The following is a 21,579-nucleotide window of genomic DNA, read 5'->3' on the forward strand; positions in this document are numbered from 1 at the left end:
TCTGTTGGCAATGTCTCTGCTGAGAAAACACTGCAGAGCTGCTGCAGAGGCTGGAGTCAGCAGAAACTGTGGCTGGGAAGAAGTCAGATCCCAGGGAGCCTGGGGCCCAGGCCAAGCAGATGCCTGGGGGAGTTGCTAGAACGAGCAGGAGCTGAGCCTGGACTGCACAGCCAGCCCCTTCGCCAGTGCTGGGGCTTTAGAACAAAGGAATTTACCAACCTGGAGTGTCCGACTGCAGAGTAAACATTCTGATGCTATCACAGTGCTAGATACACAGATGGAATATGCACAGCATCAAAATTATATTCTTAATATATAACTATAGCAATAGATCATATTACACATATATACATATAGCTTCAAAATGGTGTTCATACTCTGCACTCAGACATAAATAATTTTTGTATGATCACTGTCACTGTCACTGTCTTCCCATTATTCATTGATTTGCTCGAGTAGACACCAGTAATGTCTCACAACAAATTGTGAGACTTGTTGGTACTGTTTTTAGCATATCAAATATGGCACGGGTAGCTTGCCAGGCTTGTAAAATTCCTTATTAATCAGAAGCAAGAATGTAGGAAATTAATCCAGCGTCTCCTTTTGGGGGGATAGGGGGAGGGCACACCTAGAGATTACTCATGACCCAACACTCAGTAATCACTCCTTGCAGTGCTCAGGAGAGCACATGGAATGCAGGGACAGAACCTGGATCAACCTCATGCAGCACAAGTACCCTACCCACTGTTCTACCCCTCCAGCCCCAGCCAGTGTTTCTTTTTGAATTCTGCTAGGGAACTGTGTGCTTTTTACTGAGCATGAAGCCTAGTTACATAAACTGCACACAACCTGATGTGGGACAGAGCCGGTACAGCAGGTAGAGCGCTGGCCTTAAATGCGGCCATCTCTGGCACCACATATGATGAGGAGTGGTCACTAGCACAGAGCCGGGAGGAGCCCTGAGTGCCACAGGGTGTGACCAAAACCAAAAACCAACAGAGAGGAGAAAAGAAGAAAGAAAAAAAGGAAGAAAGTTTTTCCTAATTCCGGGCTGCCGTGAAAGTCTAAAAACCATTTTGCAGTTGTTCATTTTGGCCCAGTGAAACTCTGAAAAATGATTCTAGGGGCTGGAGTGATAGGAGAGCGGGTAGGGCGTTAGCCTTGCACGCGGCCAACCCGGGTTCGATTCCCAGCATCCCATATGGTCCCCCAAGCACGGCCAGGAGTAATTCCTGAGTGCATGAACCAACCAGGAGTAACCCCTGTGCATTGCTGGGTGTGACCCAAAAAGCAAAAGCAAAAAAAAAAGAAAAAAAGAAAAATGATTCTGGATTTTGGGCCACACCTACTGGTGTTCAGGGGTTAGTCCCAGCGGGCTCAGGGTCAGTTGTTGCAATAAGGTGCCTTATCAGCTATACTCCCTCCAGCTGAGCCCTCAGTGAAACCCTAATAGTCAGGAAAATCTTATCTGTTCTGGGCCACACCCTCACCCTGCTAGAACATACCTTCCCGGGCTGTGCCCTGAGCTTGTTCAGGTTGGTGCTTCTGGGGCTGATGTGGTGCTGAGAATTGCAGCATGGCTCCCGTCTGCATGCAAAGCTCGTGGCCCAGACCTTTGACCTCCCTTTGTATTGCTATCCTACACACGTGCATGTCGTGGGAGATAAAGCAAATGAGTGATGACACCAATGACCACTGGGATGGAACTTTCAGATAAGAAACATTTAAATGATGAATCAGAACATACCGCGGTCAGTTCTGGGGAGAAGGCTCAAAGGGCCAGCATTTGTGTTCAGGCCCCAGTGGGACCCCTGGCACTGCATGCCCTCCCCCTAGGCACCACCAGGTGTCACCCTGGTGGCCTCCAACACCACGGTGCCCAGCCTAGCACTGACTGTCAGGGAGTCAGGTTGAGGCTTGCTTGCACACCCCCTCCCCCCCAGCCCCCTACCCTGATCCTTCAGTAACACTCGAGGGGGCCTCTTTCAAAAACTTTTAAAATACATCACAGTGGGGCCGGAGTGAGAGGACAGCGGGTAGGGCATTTGCCTTGCACACGGCCAACCTGGGTTCGATCCCTGGCATCCCACATGGTCCCCCGAGCACTGCCAGGAGTGATTCCTGAGTGCACAGCCCGGAGTAACCCCTGGGCATTGCCAGGTGTGACCCAAAATCCCAAGAACAAAACAGAACAAAAGTCACAGCAAAATGGAGATAATTTCAGAAAACAGGAAGTTCAGGGACATAGTTTGAGCCACACTCCGCTGTGCTTAGGAATCACTCCCGGTGGGGCCTTGGTGCCTCTATGTGGTGCTGGCGACTGAACTGCCTTCTGTCTGTGTGTGGCAAGTCCCTTGCCGCTGTCCGCCCACTCACTCCTCAGGATCCCCTGGGGGTCCACCCTTTGCTTGCGACATCCTTGTGGGGCCCACAGAGGCGCCCACGGAGCTCGCACGCATGCTCGTTAGCTACTTTCTAGCTTTGCGGCTTGCACGCCTTTGTTTTAGCACGGCACTGGTTTGGGAGAGGGGGATGTCCCTATCCTTCGGTTGGGGTGCAACGCACAGGTACCCCGCTGCTTTGAGAGGAGGGACAACAGGAGCTGAGCTGTCAGGGTCTGGGTAAGGCAGGAGCGCTCCAAGTGGCTTCCCCAGCAAATTGGTTTGTGTGTGTGTGTGTGTGTGTGTGTGTGTGTGTGTGTGTGTCTGAAGGGCACGGGGGGAGCCACAGGCCACTTGTGGAGATGCGTGAAGAGGTTATGCAGTCCTGTGCCTTGTGGCGAGGCTCCAGGCTACCTCTGGTGCTGCTTGAGGACCATGAGGTGCTGGGGACCAAACTTGGGACCTCCTGCGTGAGGCAAGTGCTCCCTTTCTGCAACGAGCTGCCACCTGGTTCCTTAGTGGCCAATCACCAACAGAAAACTGGGGAGGCAGAAGTCAGTCAGATGGTGACGGGCAGGAGGGCCTGACTCAGAGAGTTTGGCTGCATCGGGAAGACAGCACAGCTTTGCAAGGACACAGCTGCTCTGCACGCAGCTGTCCCAGGTTCAATGCTCAGGACTTGCATAAATCCCCCACGTGCCGCCAGGATTGAACCCTGGATACACAGAGCCCCATTCGCCTTCAAGAATAAACAGGACAGGGGACAGAGCGATAGCACAGTGGGTAGAGTGTTTGCCTTGCACGTGGCCAACCTAGGTTCAATCCCCGGTATCCCCTGAGCACCATCAGTAGTAATTCCTGAGCGCAGAGCCAGGAGTAACCCCTGAGTATCGCTGGGTGTGACCCAAAAAGAAAAAAAAAAACGAATAAACGGGACAATAAAACAGAACAGCAGTCTGAGCAACTGCACTGGCCCATTTGAAGCAAGGGAACCTCTTTCTCCAGATGAGGCTGGGAAGTTGCATCCTTAGCGAGTTTCTGCAAACTCCGATCTCGGGGGCCCTCTAGTGCCCACGTGATGAAATTGCTGCTCCAGATCCCGACTTCCTCTATTCTAAAATATAAGAAAACATTAAGGGTGCTTTTTAAGAGGCATATATATTTTTTTTTTAAAAAAAGGCCACATCCTGGGTACCACAGTGATACTCGACCCAGTGGTACAGGCCTGACAGGCACTGGGGTGCCCAACCGAGCTGCAGGGAGGCACTGGAGGCTGCCAGGGCCAATCGGGGTTGCCCCAGAGCATCTCTGGCTTTGAACTGCAGGTAGGAAGTCAGCACACGCCTCTGCTCACAGAGCCGTGACAGGAGAGGGGTCACGTGACAGCGGGGCGCGGGCGGAGGTTGGCAAACCAGTTAGAGAGATCAGATGGGCCCTCCAGTCCCCTGCCTAATGTCCCAGGACAAAGGGGACGCAGAAGCAAGTGAAGACCCAAGGGGCACAGGGCAAAAGGAAGGGATGCCCACCGGGAGGCTGGGGGCAGCTGGCAGGGCCTGGGGCCCTGCTGGACGCTCCGGCACAGAGCGTCTGCGTCTGCTCCAGCCAGCCACTCTGCAGGGCTGAAGCCTGCGGGGTTTGTGGTTCATGGGGGGGTGGGGGGGGGGAATTGTCAGATTCAGCAGGAGGGGCGCAGGCCTCGTGGGCTTAGTGACTTTAGGTGGAAGAGTAGGAAAACCAAGAAACCAAGAAGACAACGCTCACGCTTCAAAGTCCAGCGAAATCTGACGTCTACTGTGGCTCAAGACTGGTTCATTTTATTATTTATTTTGGGCTTGGGGCCACACCCAGCATGTCCACGGCTTACTTTTGGCTCTGTGCTCAGGGGTCACTCCTGGCGTGTCTCAGGGGACCAGACAGGGTGTCTGGGGACAGAGGCTGGGTGAGCACACGCAAGCAAAGAGCCCACTCAGCTGACCTGTCACTCGGGCCCCTCAAGCTGATGTAAATCGAAACGGATCTCCCCCTCCCAGCACCACCCGAGCAGCTTCAGTGGGAACTTCAGAAGGGCAAGACATATTTATCTTATCTCTTCAGTTCCTTGGGGATGAACGCAGCCGCCCACAAAACCTCTCTGATGCACTCACGCTGTCACTGCACAGCGCGGCCGGATGGCGGCCTCCCTCTAAAGCCACAGGGGAGTCCTGGGAACAAATACCGAGGCTGGTAACTCGGAGCACGGAGGGCCTCGGGCACAGGGGACTTTCGGGTCTCCCTGAAAACATGCACCCCAACTGGTAATCACAGTGCCCAGTGACTTGGGGGTGCCCTTCCCAGTGCTGCGGGGACTTCACCCAGAGTCACGGCCAAGGCGGGTGCCCGGGTCGTACCCTGCTCAGGAGTAGCCCCTCAGCGACGCCATGGGCTCCCCCCGCCCGAAGCAAAGAAAAATAAAATGAAGACATTTACTATGTTGTAAAACTAATATTGCTTGTCTATTATGAGAAACAAGTTAGTATCGAAAGCACACAAATACTCCATACACAAATCATTTAAAATATATTTTAAAATAAAAACCCTTGAAATTCACCTTTCAGTACACTAGTTTTTTGTTTATTTCTCGGCAACACCCCAGAGGTGCTCAGGGCTTACTGACAAGGACCACGGCAGGTGCCAGGAGTTGAAACCGGGTTGGCCGTGTGCAAGGCGAGCACCCTACCTGCCCTTCTATCTCTGGGCCCCGTCAAGGATCTCTTAACTGGAGAATTTCCACCCAAGCCAGGCGATTAGGCTGAACGTGTCTTTGCAGTCGCTGGTGTGGGACTAGAGCCCCTTCTGAAAACGGCACTTGCCTCCCACACACCTCACGCTGAGCTCAAGCACTCGCGCGGGTCCTCTCCACACCACGCGTGGACACAATGCAGTCTGCAAGACGCAGGGTGTGAGGATCAATTTAATAGACATTATTCAATCCTCTGCACCGCGCCGAGCCAGCTCAAAAGTCAGAGTCAGAGGTGGCAGCAGAGGCGGCCGGCGGCCCTGCCCAGGGCTCCCTGCAGACTTGACGCCGAGTCCCATCACCCGCCTGCTGCTGACGCCGAGTCCTGGTCACCCGCTTGCTTTCTGGGGCTCCTTAGAGGCCCAGTTCCAGATCTTCCAGCTCCTGCAGGAGGGCTTTCTCCTTCTGAATCTTCTCCAACTAGAAAAGTTGAAAAATCATAAAGGCGTTGCACCGGAAGTGAGCCTAAGCAGGCCACGTGGCATAGGGGCAAGAAGCCAGGAGAGCCCTGCGCCCCCCCGCCCCCCGCAGGCCCCTGCAAGGCGGACCCTGGCTGTGAATCAGGGTGCAGGGGACAGATGCCCCCTCACGACTTCTTGGGCGTTTCCCAGCGGGTGCTCTAGCGTGGAGCACTGCGGCAGAGGCGGGTGGGAGACGAAGGCCAACTGGCCGGCTAACAGGACGAACAGGCTTGGCTGCAGTGACCAGTCTGAGTCCACGTCCACTGTCCGCCCCGGCCGCCCCCGGGCAAGAGGAGAAATGGCAGAAAACGCACAGCCCAGAGCCGCCCCAAGAACTCAAGTCTCTGAGCTGATTGGGGGGCCCGACTAGGAACAGCTGTTGCGCTAGGAAGGGGCCGGGGGGACGGCGAGTACCAGCCCAGCTGGGAGAAGCGAACGCACGACAGACCTGATTCTTCTCCAGCTGCTTCCCGCTCGCTGCTTGTTCTTTCAGCTGCTCGATGGCTTTCAGCTTCTGCAAAGCAAGCGGGCGGGTTAGCGGGAGGCTGCGGGGAGCCGAGAGCGACGTGTCCTCTCAACAGTCTTGAAAACGCTGTGGGAGCAGTTTCTATAGTGAAGCGGGCCGCGGCGGCGGGCAGGGCTGTAGTCGGGCGCCTGCCACGTGTGCGTGTGTGCGCGTGTGTACGGCCGGTTGTGACCCCCACACAGACAGGAATGGTAGGAACATGGATTCAGAAAAACATATTGGCGGGGTTGGAGCAATAGCACGGCGGGTAGGGCATTTGTCTTGCACGTGGCTGACCCGGGTTCAATTCCCAGTGTCCCATATGGTCCCCCTGAGCACCGCCAGGAGTAATTCCTGAGTGCAGAGCCAGGTGTGACCCAAAAAGAAAAAAAAAAAAGAAAAACACATTGCCTCTGTAATGGGCCACGGCAGGGCGAGGGAATGAGGGTGGGTGGCGCGTGTACCTGGCAGTGCTCTGGGAGCCAGGTGGGGCCAGGGATAGGTCCAGGGCCTCCCACGCAAAGCCTGTGCCCCAGCCTCTGAGCCACCTCCAGCCTGTAAAAATACCTTTCGAGCTGTACGTGTATCTGTCAATCTGTCTACGAGTTTGTACGTGTCTGTTTATGTGTCTGTGTGCGTGTGTGTCTGTGCGTGTTTATGTGTTGCTTCTGTGTTTGTGCGTGTGTATGAGTGTGCGTGTTTGTGTGTGTTTGCGGTGTCTGTGCATGTGTGTCTGTACAGGTCTCTGTGAGTGTTTGTGTGTGTCTGAGTGTGTGGGGCAGCTCTCTGCCCTGTGCTCAGGAGTGACCCCTGGTGGCACGGAGGACCGAATGTGGTGCTGGGTTGTCCAGCCAGGGCAGGCCACAGGTACCGCCTTTATCCCTTCCCTCTCACTCCGCACGCTTTTTTGGGGTTTGGCCTACTTTTCAGCGCTTTGCATGTGCGTATGTAGACTGATTGCTGGTCTCATTCCCCGCCCGTTCACCCCTCGCTGAGAGAGCCTGTGTCTGGGACTCACAGAAACTTCCAGCACAGCGGGAGGGAAGAAGTGAGAAGCTTCTTCATCTTTGTGATTTGTTAATATGTTTTGGGGGCCACACCTGCTGATGCTCAGGGGTTACTCCTGGCTCTGCACTCAGGGATCACTCCTGGCGGTGTCTGGGGGACCTATATGGGATGCTGGGCGTCGAACCCGGGTCAGCTGCGTGCAAGGCAAGTGCCCTACCCGCTGTATTACCGCTCCAGCCCCTCTTCCTCTTATGATTTTGTTTTGGGGGGCCATACTGGCAGTGCTGTGGGCTTACTCCTGGGTCTGTGCTCAGGGCTCACTCCTGGCAGTGCTCAGGGGAGCGTTTGTGGGGCTGGGCAAGGACCCCGGGCTGGCTGTGTGTCAGGCAAGCACCCTTCTGGCTGTGCTTTCTCTGCAGCCTCCTGCAGTCGGGAAGACCAACAGCCCTTAAATTCTGGAGAATGCAACAGTTTCAGGAGAGTGTTAGAATCTTTCCAAATGTTACAGGACTTCATGGGCTGGAGCGACAGCACAGCAGTAGGGCGTTTGCCTTACAAGCGGCCAACACGGCCGACCCGAGTTTGATTCCTCTGCCCCTCTCGGAGAGCCCGGCAAGCTACCGAGAGTATCTCGCCCGCACGGCAGAGTCTGGCAAGCTCCCCGTGACGTATTCGATATGCCAAGCACAGTAACAACAAGTCTCACGATGGAGACGTTACTGGGCCCGCTCGAGCAAATCGATGAACAACGGGAGGACCGTGACTGTGACAGGACTTCATAACAAAAAAGCAGTTATAGGAAGTGCTCTAAGTTTAGCACACCACTCTTTAGGTGTGCTATAGCGAAATATAACAATGAAGAAAAAAAAACATAGGGGCTGGAGCCACAGCACAGTGGGTAGGGCGCTTGCCTTGCACACGGCTGAGGGGTTCGGTTCCCAGCATCCAATGCGGTCCCCCGAGCACCTCCAGGAGTGATTCCTGAGTGCAGAGCCAGTAGCCACTGTGCATCGCCAGGTGTGACCCCAAAAGCAAAAACACAACAAAACAAAAAACACAGAATTCCCACATGTTTGTTTCTTTTCCCCTCTCTTTTTCTCTCTTCCTTCTGGGTTTTGGGGCCACACCTCAGAGGACTACGTGGTTCTGGGGATCTGAAGCAGGACTGCGGTCACATGGCCGCATGGCCGGCCAGAGCCTGGCCCCCAGCACTGCCCCTAGGGTCCCTGTCCCACTTCTGGTTTGTAACTTGGCCACTCTACTGCAGAGCCAGGGCTGAGTCGGAGCCCCACCCCGCACCTATTCCAGCACGTGCCCTTGCCTGCCCCGGGGGTCGCTCACCTTCTTTAGGTTCTTGATTTTCTTGTCTGTCTCGGGGTCCCCGGAAGTTGGCTGAGACACAGGATTGCGGGGAGCGCTCTGGGGAGCGGGAGGAGCCGCCACATCTGGACTCTTGTCATTTCTTGCTTCCTGCGGGGAATATTTTCAAAAATCTCAAGTTTCCAAAACCAAATCATCTAAGTATTTCGACCAACACACCTTGGTGTGTAAGATACAGGAAATAAACCCGTGATTTCGGCTTTTCTGCTAATCTCACATGGAGAGAGGATCTAAGTGAAGCTCCCGACGGGTGTGACTGTCCCAAGTAGACACGGTGCAGCTCTGACAAGCTAGCGAGGGCAGGGCTGGAGCAGCAGCAGAGCGGGGGAGGGCACTTGCCTTGCAATGCAGCTGACCGGGGTTTGAGCCCTGGCATCCCGAACCTTCCAAGAGTGTCTCCTAGTACAGAGCCAGGAGTCAGCCTTGAGCACACCAGGTGTGGCTCCCAGCCCCCCCCCCCCCCCCCCCCGCCGCAAAAAAACAAACAAATGTATCGAGGGCCAGAGAGCGAGAACAGGGGCTAAGTCACTTGTCTTGCACATGGGTGGCAGCTGTGACCCTGGTTCAAATCCCTGGCACCACATACGGTCGCCTGAGCACCACCAGAGGTCCCTCCTGAGCACTGAGCCAGGAGTACCCTCTGAGCACTGCTGTGCGTTCCCAGCCCCCCAAACAAAAACAAACAAGACCTCAGTCTGAGACACACCAAGATTTTTCTGTGTAATTGTCAGAAGAAATACTCTGCTATATCAAAAAAGACCCGTGACATATAAAAGGATGAGTAAAAGTAACAGCCAAAGGGAGTGAGAGCAGAGGCTGGGAGGCCGCACTTGCCAACAGGCATGGCCAAGTTCCGGCCATCGCAGCCGCCCCGCGCACAGCTTTGGGAACTGACAGTGCTGAGGATGCAGTTTCGCTCAGGAGAGCCTCGGACCAGGGAGGTGCGTCCCTAGGGCCCCGCCCTGGAGGATACCCTGGAGTCCAGCCCACAGGGCTCAGCACATCACCCCTCCTTCCAGGGCCTTCAGGGACAGGGCACCCAGGGGACCATCCTCTAAGGGTGATGGGTGCCAGGTCATGGGCCCAAGGCGGCCGACAGCACAGGCCTCCAGGACTTTTCTGCATGATCCGAGAGCTCAGAACCCTGCGAGACACCGGCGAGGTGAGGGCAGGCCCACACCCGGTGATGCTTGGGGCTTACTGCTGGCTCCGCACCCAGGAATCACTCCTGGCTGTGCTCGGGGAGGCTGAGGATCGAACCCGGGTCGGCCACAGGGAAGGCCAGTGCCCTCTCCACTGTGCTACTGCTCTGGCCCCTGGCCCGATATGTCCTGCAGCCTTCCGCAGGAAGGATGACTCCCGTACTCCCCAGCTCCGCGTTCTGTTTCAGTCGGGACCGCTGGGCAAGGAGCGCCTCTCCATAAAACAAAGTGTTTCGTGTCAGAGTTTCACAGGAAAACAGGAAGGGGAAGCATGATCCTGCCTCAAGAGGGAACCGCGGGCCCTGCAGCACACAGGTTTCTCCCGAGGTGCCCACACTGGTGCATCCAGGACACCAGGACACCTAGGGGGGCCAGGCAGGCCTCCTGGGGACCTGCACAGCCGACACTCATTGGGAGACAAGGAAAGAATCTGGCCACCTGCAACAGGAAGGAGCTCAGGTGCTACATGCTGGCCAGGGAGCGCAGTGGACGGTGCTGGGGAGACGATGCGGGGGTGCCCCGAGGGGGGCATCTCAGGTAGGAAAAACCCAGCACTCCGGCTCAGCGGAACAGCCAGGACCTGCTGGGGCGGGCGCTGGAGAAGAGCGTGTGGTGGGGGCGAGTCCGGCCCCGTTTGGTGGGCTGACGCGGTTTGAGGCGCTTGGGGCCGGACTGGAGACCACGGCGGGCAGGCGGCGCTGCGTGACCGCCGCTCGCTTCCAACTTGGGATCCTTGAGCACAACTGCTCTGGCCAGAAGCAAACACGCACAAGGTGGCGGAGGTGCTTGTGACCCCAGAATTGGAGGGCGGGAATTCTTTCATGGGAACTCCAGCAAAGGGGCCTACTGGATGTCAGAGGCGCATGGCACCCCCCGGCCAGCAGAGGGCACTGCGAGCACAGACTAAAGGGCGAGCCAGGTTTATCCAAATACAATCCAGGGACTAGGCTGTTTGGTTTGGAACGGTCTAGAACTGCGGCTATTTAAGGATCATTTCTGGAGGTAATCCATTAACAGCAAAAGAACACAGGGGCAGGAGAGAGGGCTCAAGGGCTGGAGATACAAGAGTTCCGTCCCTGACCCCTACAGGAGCACCCCCAGTACTGCTGGGTGCCCCCAAACCAACAGACTAAAACAAAACAAAAACCAATCCAATTTATGGAAAGCCCAGCTTTTAGCTGACCGTGGCTGCATAATGCAACCCTGCGTCTCAAAACAGCAACTGTGTTCCCAAACTCAGAGGCGACTTTGCCTGTCAAACTGAAAGCAACGAGCCGGGCCGCCTGGTCTTCATCTCAGAACCAGCCGCCCAAACTCCATGACAGGCTTCCCCAGCTGCCCTTCCAACCACCACAAACTACACACAAGCGCGGCTGGAGTGGTTTCTCAGACAGACAGACAGACACACACACACACACACACACACACACACCACACAAAAAATTTATCTCTGCATAATTCTATTGTCTGTGTACTTTCGGTGTTGAGCTCTGCCGTATTTTTAATGAAGCTCCGTTTCGGTTAACACTCTAATGCCAGACAAATACCTGAACGCAAGCTTACACAGCCCTTCAGAGAGGCTCGGCCAAAAGCAGAACCAGAGTCCACAGCAAGAGACACTCAGTGGTTTCCTTGGGGCCTCAGGGTTTAAACTCAGGCCCAGGGGATCAGTCTCCAACAAAGATACGTGGGGCTATTGAAGAGTTCAGACCAGAGAGACATCCTAACTCCACTCATGCTTGAGGAGACTCCACCTCTGGACTTCGATCCCTTCAGCTCTCAGGCTGAAAGCCAACTTAACCACACGATCTGTTTGGAAGCCATCAGCCCCCACATACCTGCTTTGCGGCTCTCTTAGCCTCGTGCTTCCGTTGATTTTTAAGAGCTGTTTTGGATAACGGCTTGTCATTCCCTTGTTGCGGCTTCATATTCTGAGGTGGTTCCTCCTCATGCTATTAGAGACAGAAAGGAAACCCAGGCTTTAAAAAGCATATACAAATCTGGAATAAAAGACGAGTGCCTGAGAACAGATGACTGGTTAAAGAAACTCTGGTATATCTACACAATGGAATAGTATGCAGCTGTTAGAAAGGATGAAGTCATGAAATTTGCATATAAGTGGATCGACATGGGAGTATCATGCTAAGTGAAATGAGTCAGAAAGAAGGGACAAACATAGAAGGACTACACTCATTTGTGGAATATAAAGTAACATAATGGGAGACTAACACCCAAGGATAGTAGAGAGATGGACGAGGATTGTTCCACGGCTTGGAAGCCGGACTTACATGCTGAGGGAAAAAGCAGCTGAGATAGAGAAGGGACCACCCAGTAAAGGCTTCCTGGAGAGCCCGCTCAGGATGGGAGACGTGTACTAAAAGGAGACTGTAGACTGAACACGATGGCCACTCAATACCTCTATTACAAACCGTAACACCCAAAAGGAGAGAGAGAGAAAGAGGGAATGTGCCTCAGCCATAACTCCAGACGCACAAAAACCAACCTCGAAATTATCTGGCTCTTTGCAGAAATCCAAAATCATTATATGATTCCCATAACCAGCTAAAAAAAACAAAGCATTTCACAATGCCTTTTCAGCAATTCTGATTGTTGGGGGGGAAATTCTAAACAATAACGGTGCATCTTTTGTTGAAATAATGAATGTAATCAATGTAGAGAAGAGTGAAGTGGAAATCATCTGCCTCACAGTCATTGGGAGGGGTGGGAGGGGGGTATACTGGGGTCCTAGGTGGTGAAAAATGAGTACTGGTGAAGGGAGAGGTGTTTGATCATTGTATGACCGAGACTTAAACCTGAAAGCTTAGTAACTTTTCCCACAGTGATTCAATAAATAAATATAAGAAGAAAAAAAAATGAGGGAATGTGCCTGCCACAGAGATGGGCGGGGGGCAGGGGCGGTAGTCCAGTGTTCCACTTGATCATTGGATCATTGTAGGACTGAAATGTAGTCACAAAAGTTTGTAAGTCTGTAATTGTATCTCACGGTGATTCATTAAAAAAATTTTTTTTAAAAAGCAAATACAACAGATCATATGCCTTTCCCAGTGTGGCATAAACTTATCTCATCCAACTCATTTAAAGGGTGATGTTTCATTTTCCTTAGGAGTAGGCATGATCTAGCTAACTCTTAGGAGAGACTTCCTGTGGACCTTCGTGTTTGCCAGTATGTAATGCATTCAATTATCTAAAAACTGGCAAAATTCATTTTTGCTTTGTCAAAACAAGGCGATTTTTCCCTAGTGCCATGACTGACACGTGTGCTTCTTCTGAAATCAGAAACCAACAATAGCATCTTCTGAAGCTCCCTGGGACCTCGGGGCTGCCAGTCATCTGTTTTCTTTGCACAAAGAATTACTTGCTAGATCCTTATTTGTAGAGATGAGAAGATTAAAAGTCAAAGCAAATGGGAAAACAAAAATAAGACCTATAAGATAGAAGTCAAACAGGAAGAGGCAAGCAACTGCGTAATGAGAATTCAGGATGAACATAACGAGGACGCCTACAGAACCCCGGAGCCGTCAGGTTAGACGGGAAACTGACACTGCGTTCACTGGGGGCTATTTTTAAACCACTGCGAGATCGTGTGAGCAAGAAGGTGATTTGGGTACAGGAGCAAAGAGGACTCCACGACAAACACAGTGGCCTGGGCTGATAATACTGTATTAAACACCTGAAACTGGCACCAAAAAGGGCGAAAGAGCGCAAAACCCCACAGGGCTGGAGCTATAGCACAGCAGGGAGGGCGTCTGCCTTGCATGCGGCCGACCTGGGTTCGATCTCCAGCGTCCATGTGGTTCCTCCAGCACTGCCAAGAGTAATTCCTGAGTGCAGAGCCAGGCGTAACCCTTGAGCATCACTGGGTGTGACCCAAAAAGAAAAAAACAAACTAACAAACAAAACCCCCACACAATGCCGCACTCAGGGCTGACTCTTGGCTCTGTGCTCAGGCTGGCACTGACCATGGGAGACGCTGCTGGAAGCCGGGTGGGCTGCGCGCGGGGCCAGCACCCGCCCACTGCATTAGCCCAAGCCCCAGACGAATCTTTTTAAAGAGCTTAATTTTACATGTCGGTCATAAGCTGGGGGAGAAAAAATCAAAGGTGCCACGGCACAGGTATGCGGCACCGCCCACGGAGCTCTCGGGCACCGTAACCTCTCACCAGATCCCCGATGTCCTCTGAATTCCCAACTCAGAGCTGACTCCCCGGGACGCCAGGGGGTCAGAGGCCCGTGAAGCTGCCAGCTGCTGTCAGCGGGCTCCGATCGTGCACGTGCGGGGCCAGGGCTAGTCTGTCCTGTCTCCGCGGGGTCCCCGCCAGCACCACGGGGAGGGACCCCAGACTGAAACCAAGCTGGAGTTTCTGCTCTCGAGCACGTCGGACACGCCACAATGCGGAGGGAAGCGAAGCGGGAAGAAAGGGCAAGTGGTGGGATTCCCCCTCACGTCAGGGCTCGGCTCCCGCGGTGCTGTAGGAGAGAACGGGCACACGCTCATCCTCGCTGACACCAGCTGTTCTTCTTCAGCTGGGTGGAGAACGGGCACCGGGGGAGGGATGGGCAGCGAACACTGTTTGACGGAGACGAAATCATGAAACTTTGCAAGTCTGTAAATGTATCTCATAGCGATTGATTAAAATAAACAGAAAAGCTAAAAGAAACAATACAAACAAAAAATGAATGAATAAAAAGCAAAGAAAACAGGCTTGAAAAAAGAATCTCGGGACTATTTTGATGAACAAATCATAAAGGTGAAGTTGATTTCTGAAAGCCAAGCGACTTCAAATATGGGTCATGTGCGGTTTTCTACTCATGACAAAAGTACTCTGGGGAACTGGGGGCGTGATTTGATGTCCCGTCACATGCTTCACCATCCCACACTCTTGAACACATTTTTAAAATTCTCTTCATGGGGAAGGGTCCTTACACTTTCTCCCTTCCACCCCTTCCTCCTATGTGATACTGTGTGTAGAGATAGACCAAATTTTGAGTTTAGGAATTTCTCGACAGTATTTTGTCGTTTCTGGAATCAGATACAAACATAATTCTCTCCCAAGTGAACTAGGAGTCCTACATGTGGATCCTACAATCAGAATGATTGGACAGGCTCATATAATCACTATCTCACATAAAAACGCAAATTTGCATCAACACCTTAAATATTCACACAGTTGTTTCTTTTCTTTTTTTGCTTTTTGGGTCACACCTGGCAATGCACAGGGGCTACTCCTGGCTTATACACTCAGGAATCACTCCTGGCGGTGCTCGGGGGACCCTATGGGATGCTGGGAATCGAACCCGGGTTGGCCGCGTGCAAGGCAAACGCCCTCCCCGCCCGCTGTGCTCTCGCTCCAGCCCCCACACAGTTGCTTTTAAGGAGCTCATGTCAAGTCTGAAACTTCCAAGTTTTCTCATTCTTCCAGAATAAATTCTCTTCCTATCCCCTACCCAAACAAGGATTTTTTTGTTTTTTCTTCCGGGCCATATGCTCAGGGCTGACTCCTGGCTCTGTGCTCAGGAATCACTCCTGGAGGGTTTGGGGGACTCTAGGGGGTGCCGGGAATCAAACCTGGGTTGGCTGCATGCACGGTAAGGGCCCCACCCACTCTACCATCTCTCTGGGCCCCCAAACTACTTTAATGGAGCAGGAAAGAGAAATTTAGTTATTCTACAAGTTCATTCTTTACTGCTCTATCATATAATTTAGAAAGCAAGATGTGGGCAGGCGTGGGCTCCGAATAACAATCCCCTCCCCAAAATGTGGCACTTAGGAGGTGGGAAGCAGCTAACTCCCAAGAAAACACGGTCCTGAGGGCCTAACGCTGCGTGTAACGGTCAACTCCAAATCCGATAAAAACGTTCATGCTCACAGATCACTGCATGGCTGAACTTTGGACTGAGACTTGTGCCCAACTGACTGACCTGCCTAAGCTCTGCAATGCTGTGTTCCCTCGCTTGTCCCCCCCCCCCCCCCGCCCCGCCCCGTCTCTCTCTTTCTCTTTTTTTTTTTGCTTTTTAGCTCACACCCGGCGACACACAGGGGGCATTCCTGGCTCATACACTCAGGAATTACTCCTGGTGGTGCTCAGGGGACCACATGGGATGCTGGGGACCGAACCCGGGTCAGCTGCATGCATGGCAAACGCCCTACCCGCTGTACTATCACTCCAGCCCCATCTCTCTCTCTCTCTTAAATATTTTTAAATCTTTTTTGGGGGTCACACCCAGTGATGTCTAGGATTTACTACTGGCTCTGCACTCAGGAATTACTCCTGGCGGGGACCATATGGGATGCTGGGCATTGAACCCAGACCGAGGTTGGCAGTGTACAAGACAACCGCCCAACCCACTGTGCTATGGCTTTCCCTCCCTCCCTCCTTCCCCCCCAGCCCCCCCCCCCCCCGAGCTGTGAACAGAACCTAGGGCCTCATACACAGCAGCACATGCTCTCCACTGACCTCTCCTTCAAGAGAGCTTTTAACAAAAGACCAAACCGGCGGGCTGGAGCCATAGTACAGCAGGTAGGGCTTTTGCCTTGCATGTGGCCAACCCGGGTTCAATTCCCAGCATCCCATAGGGTCCCCAAACACCGCCAGGAGTAATTCCTGAGTGCAGAGCCGGGAGGAACCCCTGTGCATCACCGGGTATGACCCAAAAAGCAAAAACAAAAATAAAAAAAGAACAAACCCGTTCCGGGCTGGGAAAGCGAGTCCAACGGGGACGGCAAGCCGCGCATCCCAGCAGGTGGCCCCGCCCTGCCAGCAGTGGCCTCTGAGAGCAGCCAGGAGTGCGCCCAACCCCGAGACCCAAAGAGAAGAAAAAGTGAGCAAGAGAGAGAAGGATCTATGGCGCGAGGGTGGGCCGGGAAGGGGCCACGTGGCCCAGTTTCTCTGGCCACCGCAGCCACCCGCCACGTACCAGCTTGGAACTGGTGACCGGCTTGTTCCGCAGGGCCGGGGGCCTGTACGCCGTGGCGACTTTGGGCTCCTCGCGGGGCACGTCGCTGGGCACCGCCTGATAGGTGATCTTCTTGGCCGGGAACACGCCGTCGAGGAACGGCTGCCAGGAGACCTGCCAGAGCTCCCCGCTGGCGGGCGCGTCGTAGCGGTGCAGGACGGAGCCCGTGTAGTGCCACACCTTGAACCCGTTGTTCACCCGCAGCCGTGGTGCGCACGTGGCCGTCAGGATGTGCTCGCCGTCGGGGCACCAGGAGAAGTAAGTGGAGTCCGAGGCCACGGGCTTGGAGATGAGCTTGTAGTTCTTCACGTCCCACACCTCCATCTGCCCCCGCAGGTTCCCGAAGCCCGCCAGCACCAGGATGTGCCCGTGAGGACTGTAGTAGGCCGCGTTCCGGGGCCCGGTGCCGAAGTCAAACACGGGATCGCACTTCAGGTTGAAAATGGTCGCCTTGGCAGGCATGAAACCGTACACGGCGCAAAACTCGGTAGAGCTAGAATTCCAAGCCACATCGTAGATGGGGCCACTTTTTGCTGGAAAGAGAACAGAAAACCCAAATGAGCGATCAAGAGCAAGAACGGGTTCTTCATCAGCAGTTTACAACCTGTAAGACAGACTCGTCCAGTAAAAACCACCCCAAATTTCCAGGCATGTTTCTATTAAAAGGCTTTCACATGAAATGCGATGGGAATTAAAGTATAATAAATTTATTTAAGAATCCCTAATGAATCACAAATGCTTTTAAACGTTTCAGCCATTTGGACTCATATAATCAAAGGCTATTATTAATAAACTAGCTTTTATTGATAGCGGTAAAATGTGACAGTAATAAACACACAAAGGCCTGTCGCAAAGAGGATTAATTCCCTCTAACCCCAAAGCAACCCTCAATTTCTTACACATCCTTTCAGAATATTTTTGTTGAAATGAAACATCTTTCTCCTAACAAACACACACAAAAACCAAATCTCAGACCTTTGTTTTTCATTTCTCTCTCTCCCTCTCCCTCTCTCACCCTGTCTCTCTGTCTCTGTGTGTGTGTCTCTCTCTTTCTCACACACACGCAATTTTGTGGGGTGATTAACTCATTTTCTGATGTAAGTCATTTCACCTATTTACTTACCGGATCATCTCATTGTACATCTGAAACCTCTAGAATGCTGGCTATATTTCAGTAAAATTGAGGGGGGGAAATGGGGGTGGGAGACAAAACAAAACGGGGTGCACTCGTCTGGCGGTCCCACAGGAGTGCCAGGCTCTTTTCTGGCTGTGCCACCTCTGGGCGGTCTACAGGTCCATCTGCTTGGCGACCCCACGAGGGCTCCTGCACGGACTGGCTTTCCGCCTTGGCCCAGGCACCCTTCAGTGAAGCTGTTGCTAATTCACACCGGTGTGAGTTAGGGCTCACAGAGGCGTGTTCTCACAGGCGCTGTGTAGATTCATCTTCACCAACCTGCTAAGCAAAACCTGGCACCCCCTCTTCTATTTTATTATAAGCTAAACACTTTAGGAAATAAACTAAGCAACTTATATTATTACTATTTTTTTTTTCACCACATCTGGTGGTATTCTGGGACCATACCTGGCAGTACCAGATTCTGTTTTTTTTGCTCTTTGGGTCACACCCGGCAATGCTCAGGGGTTCCTCCTGGCTCTGCACTCAGGAATTATCCCTGATGGTGCTCAGGGGACCATATTGGGATGCTGGGAATCGAACCTGGGTTGGCTGCATGCAAGGCAAATGCCTACCCGCTGTGCTATCGCTCCCGCCCCTGAAGCACAATGCTGGCCACAGCCCCACACAAGCACGAGCCCCGATCTCCTTACCGCAGCTCCAGCCCTCAGCGTCTTTCGGCATCTCTTGTGGACTTCTCTTCCCCTCTCCACCTCTCCACACTTGCATTTCTGCTCTACGGATGACCTTTGACTTCCCGTGCCCATGTCTCTCATCATTGGCCTCTGACTGATTCACCCGGTATGTTAGCAAAACGTACCTTTTCTCACACTCAGCCCTGGTCTCCTTAAGCATTTTCTTTTTTTAATTAATGCTCCTACTTGAAGAGCATTTTATTTATTTATTGTTGCTTTTGGGGTCACACCCAGCAATGCTCAGGTGTTACCCCTGGCTTTGCACTCAGGAATCACTCCTGGCGGTGCTCGGGAGACCCTATGGGATGCTGGGAATCGAACTCGGGTTGGCCACTTGCAAGGCAAACACCCTCCCTGCTGTGCTATTAATAGCTCCAGTCCCTCCTCAAGCATTTTCACCTCAAGTTTCTGCTTAATCTTGGTAACCTTCCCTTTCCCTAGAGAAATCTATGACTTTGATGCATTCAAGTTTACTGCTGCTCCTCCTAGGTCTTTAGGCCTGTCTCGAAAGTCTTTTCCACTTGAAGGTTAGAAAGGTGGGGTGGTTGATGGGGTGGGGGGCGCTCAGGTGGAGGGTGTGGAGTGACAACGTTGTCTACATGAGAACCTGTCATTGGCTATTGCAAAGAAATTGCAAAAGATGCTTAGCGACAACCCGCCAGACCACCTTCATGTAGCTATGTAATTGTAAATGAAATTTTTATGTTCCAGTGGAACATAATATTCTGGTGAACGGGTTGCATTATCAGTGCTCTGTTCCAAGCAGTTCACCGGTCACCTGCAAACCACGTATCACATGTTCCATATTTCCCCACTGGTCCAGTGCTTTACTGCATCCCAATGATGATGGCAGTGCATCCACTTCTGGATTTTGGTCCTTTTTTGAGGGGAGGGGGGGTCACACCCGGCGTTGCACAGGGGTTACTCCTGGCTCTGCACTCAGGAATTACTCCTGGCGGTGCTCAGAGGACCACATGGGATGCTGGGAATCGAACCCGGGTTGGCCGTGTGCCAGGCAAATGCCCTCCCCGCTGTGCTATCGCTCCAGCCCCCAATTTCGGTCTCTTCTGATCTCTCTGGTCATCCAGAAACTGGCACCCAGCCGTCTCAACTGTAATCGCCATACATTTTAACACCTAGTGCTAGCAGAATGCCCACCGTCCTATTCTTTCGGGGGTTCTTTTTCAGTGTGGGGGCCACACCTGTAGGAACTCCGGGCTTACTCCTAGCTCAGAGACCATATGGAGTGCTGAGGATGGAACCTGGGTCGGCGGCTGCATGTCCAGTGCCCTCCATGTTGTACTGTTGTTCTGGTCCCTGCCCTGCTCTGTTGCAAATATGCCTGTCTATAGGCTTTTGTGATCATCTTTTCATAGCAATTGCAGAATCAACACGTCTAGTTTATTTTTTTAAATCAACTGGCATTTAAATTTAATTTTTAGATTAATTTGGAACAGACTGACATCTTCATAAATAGTACTAATAAAGGTCATATTAGAAGTTTTCGATTTTCCCTCTGCCAGTTGTATGCGCTTGTCTTCTGTTATGAAATTCTCCCTTCTACTGCATGCATTCATTTCTGAAATACCTCTCACGAAACTCTGGGTCCAAACTACATTCGTGGCATCCACCATACTTTTTTGGTGTGTTTTTTTGAGGGGACACACCCCAGAAAAGAGTGACACACCTGGCTCTGAGCCCAGGGGCGATGCCTGGCAGTGCTGAGGGGACCACTGGCGGAGCCAGGACTTGACCCAGGGGCTGCAGCCGCATGCAAGGCAAGCACTTAATCTTGGTAACATCTTTGTGACACTGCCAAATGCTTTCAAGTGAGTTGTTCATACTGGAACTTCATCTGTATGAGGACAGACAGTCTTTTCTCCTTTAAGAAACTGTGTACTGGGCTGAAGAGATAGTACAGTGGGTAGGGCACGTGCCTTGCACAAGGCCTTGTTGAATCCCAGCATCCCAAGTGTGCCCCCGAGCATCATTCCTGAATGCAGAACCCGGAGTGCAGAGCTGATCATTGCAGGGTGTGGTCCAAAAACCGACCAACCAACCAACCAACCAGCCCAAAAGCACAAGCCAAACAAGCTGCGCACCCCGCCATCAGTGAGACTGAGGTCTTTCCAAATGACAAATAACAGTGCACGGGGCAGTCAGGCGTGTTCTGCGTCTGGCTTCTCTCAGAATGAACGCCTTGTGCTTCTCACTGGGTCAACTTGCCAGAAGTAGTGGCCTTGCCCCCAAGCCCCCCAAAATAGTCAAGTCTCAGAGCGCGACTTCGGGCAGCACTCACTCAGCAAGTTCCTAGCGCAGAGGACTAACTAACAAGCAGGCCTGTCCGGGGAGCGCGGGGGTGCGAGGCAGAGCCCTCTGACGCAGAGCACTGCAGTCGGAGTTTGAGCCCTCGGGCAGGGGGACAGACTGAGCTGTCGTCCTGGAGAGCGGATCCCACCGTGGCGGCCGGCTGGCCCGAGGGCCCGGGAGGGGACACTCACGGAGTTGCACCACGGCGCTCTCTCCGTTGGTGGCGATGTAGTGCAGCGTCTGTTCTCCGTAGTAGGAGGCGCCGGTCTTGTCCACCTCTGTGCTGGCTACGACCAGCACCGCAGTGGCTGCGACGGAGAAAAGCCTTCGTGAGCTCGGAGACACGGACAAAGCGCTCGGTGGGAAGGAAACGGTGCATGCATCCAACAGAGCGCGTGCAAACGTCCCTGAGGAGCGCTGAGGAGTGTCCCGGTCTGAGGAGCGGGTATGTGTGAGACCCCCAGGAACGGGAGGGGAACATCTAACCTACCTTTCTTATTCCACAGCATCGTGACCTTATCCGCCTTAAAGAAACTTTTATTGGCTAACGCGGCGTGAGGTCCATCGAAGTTGGGGTACTGGTATAATCTAACAAATGAAGGGGCACCCTTACTTCCGGGGACATAGACAGCCACCTAAGACACAAACATAAACCACTACTGAGTGTTTGCAAGCGGAGAAGCCACGGCAAACACTGTCACTGAGGCCCAGG

At 53.0% G+C, this 21,579-nt stretch overlaps 2 protein-coding genes across 2 annotated transcripts in view; one reads left to right on the forward strand and one right to left on the reverse strand.

Moving 5' to 3' along the window:
* Window positions 1–21,579, forward strand: part of SIAH2 (siah E3 ubiquitin protein ligase 2) — a 636,369-nt gene that overhangs the window by 92,134 nt on the left and 522,656 nt on the right. The gene's annotated exons all lie outside the window — the stretch shown is intronic.
* EIF2A (eukaryotic translation initiation factor 2A) overlaps window positions 4,928–21,579 on the reverse strand; it is a 36,652-nt gene continuing 20,000 nt past the window's right edge. The window contains exons 8-14 of the mRNA XM_056121828.1: window positions 21,358–21,502; window positions 21,059–21,175; window positions 16,650–17,221; window positions 11,552–11,665; window positions 8,473–8,601; window positions 6,067–6,132; window positions 4,928–5,577 (exon numbers count right to left, since the gene is read on the reverse strand). Of these exons, the coding sequence (XP_055977803.1) occupies window positions 5,512–5,577; window positions 6,067–6,132; window positions 8,473–8,601; window positions 11,552–11,665; window positions 16,650–17,221; window positions 21,059–21,175; window positions 21,358–21,502 (1,209 nt within the window). The 3' untranslated portion in view covers window positions 4,928–5,511. The remainder of the gene's footprint in view (window positions 5,578–6,066; window positions 6,133–8,472; window positions 8,602–11,551; window positions 11,666–16,649; window positions 17,222–21,058; window positions 21,176–21,357; window positions 21,503–21,579) is intronic.

Source organism: Sorex fumeus, unplaced genomic scaffold (genome assembly GCF_029834395.1).
Source record: "Sorex fumeus unplaced genomic scaffold, SorFum_2.1 ptg000044l, whole genome shotgun sequence".
NCBI lineage: Eukaryota > Metazoa > Chordata > Mammalia > Eulipotyphla > Soricidae > Sorex > Sorex fumeus.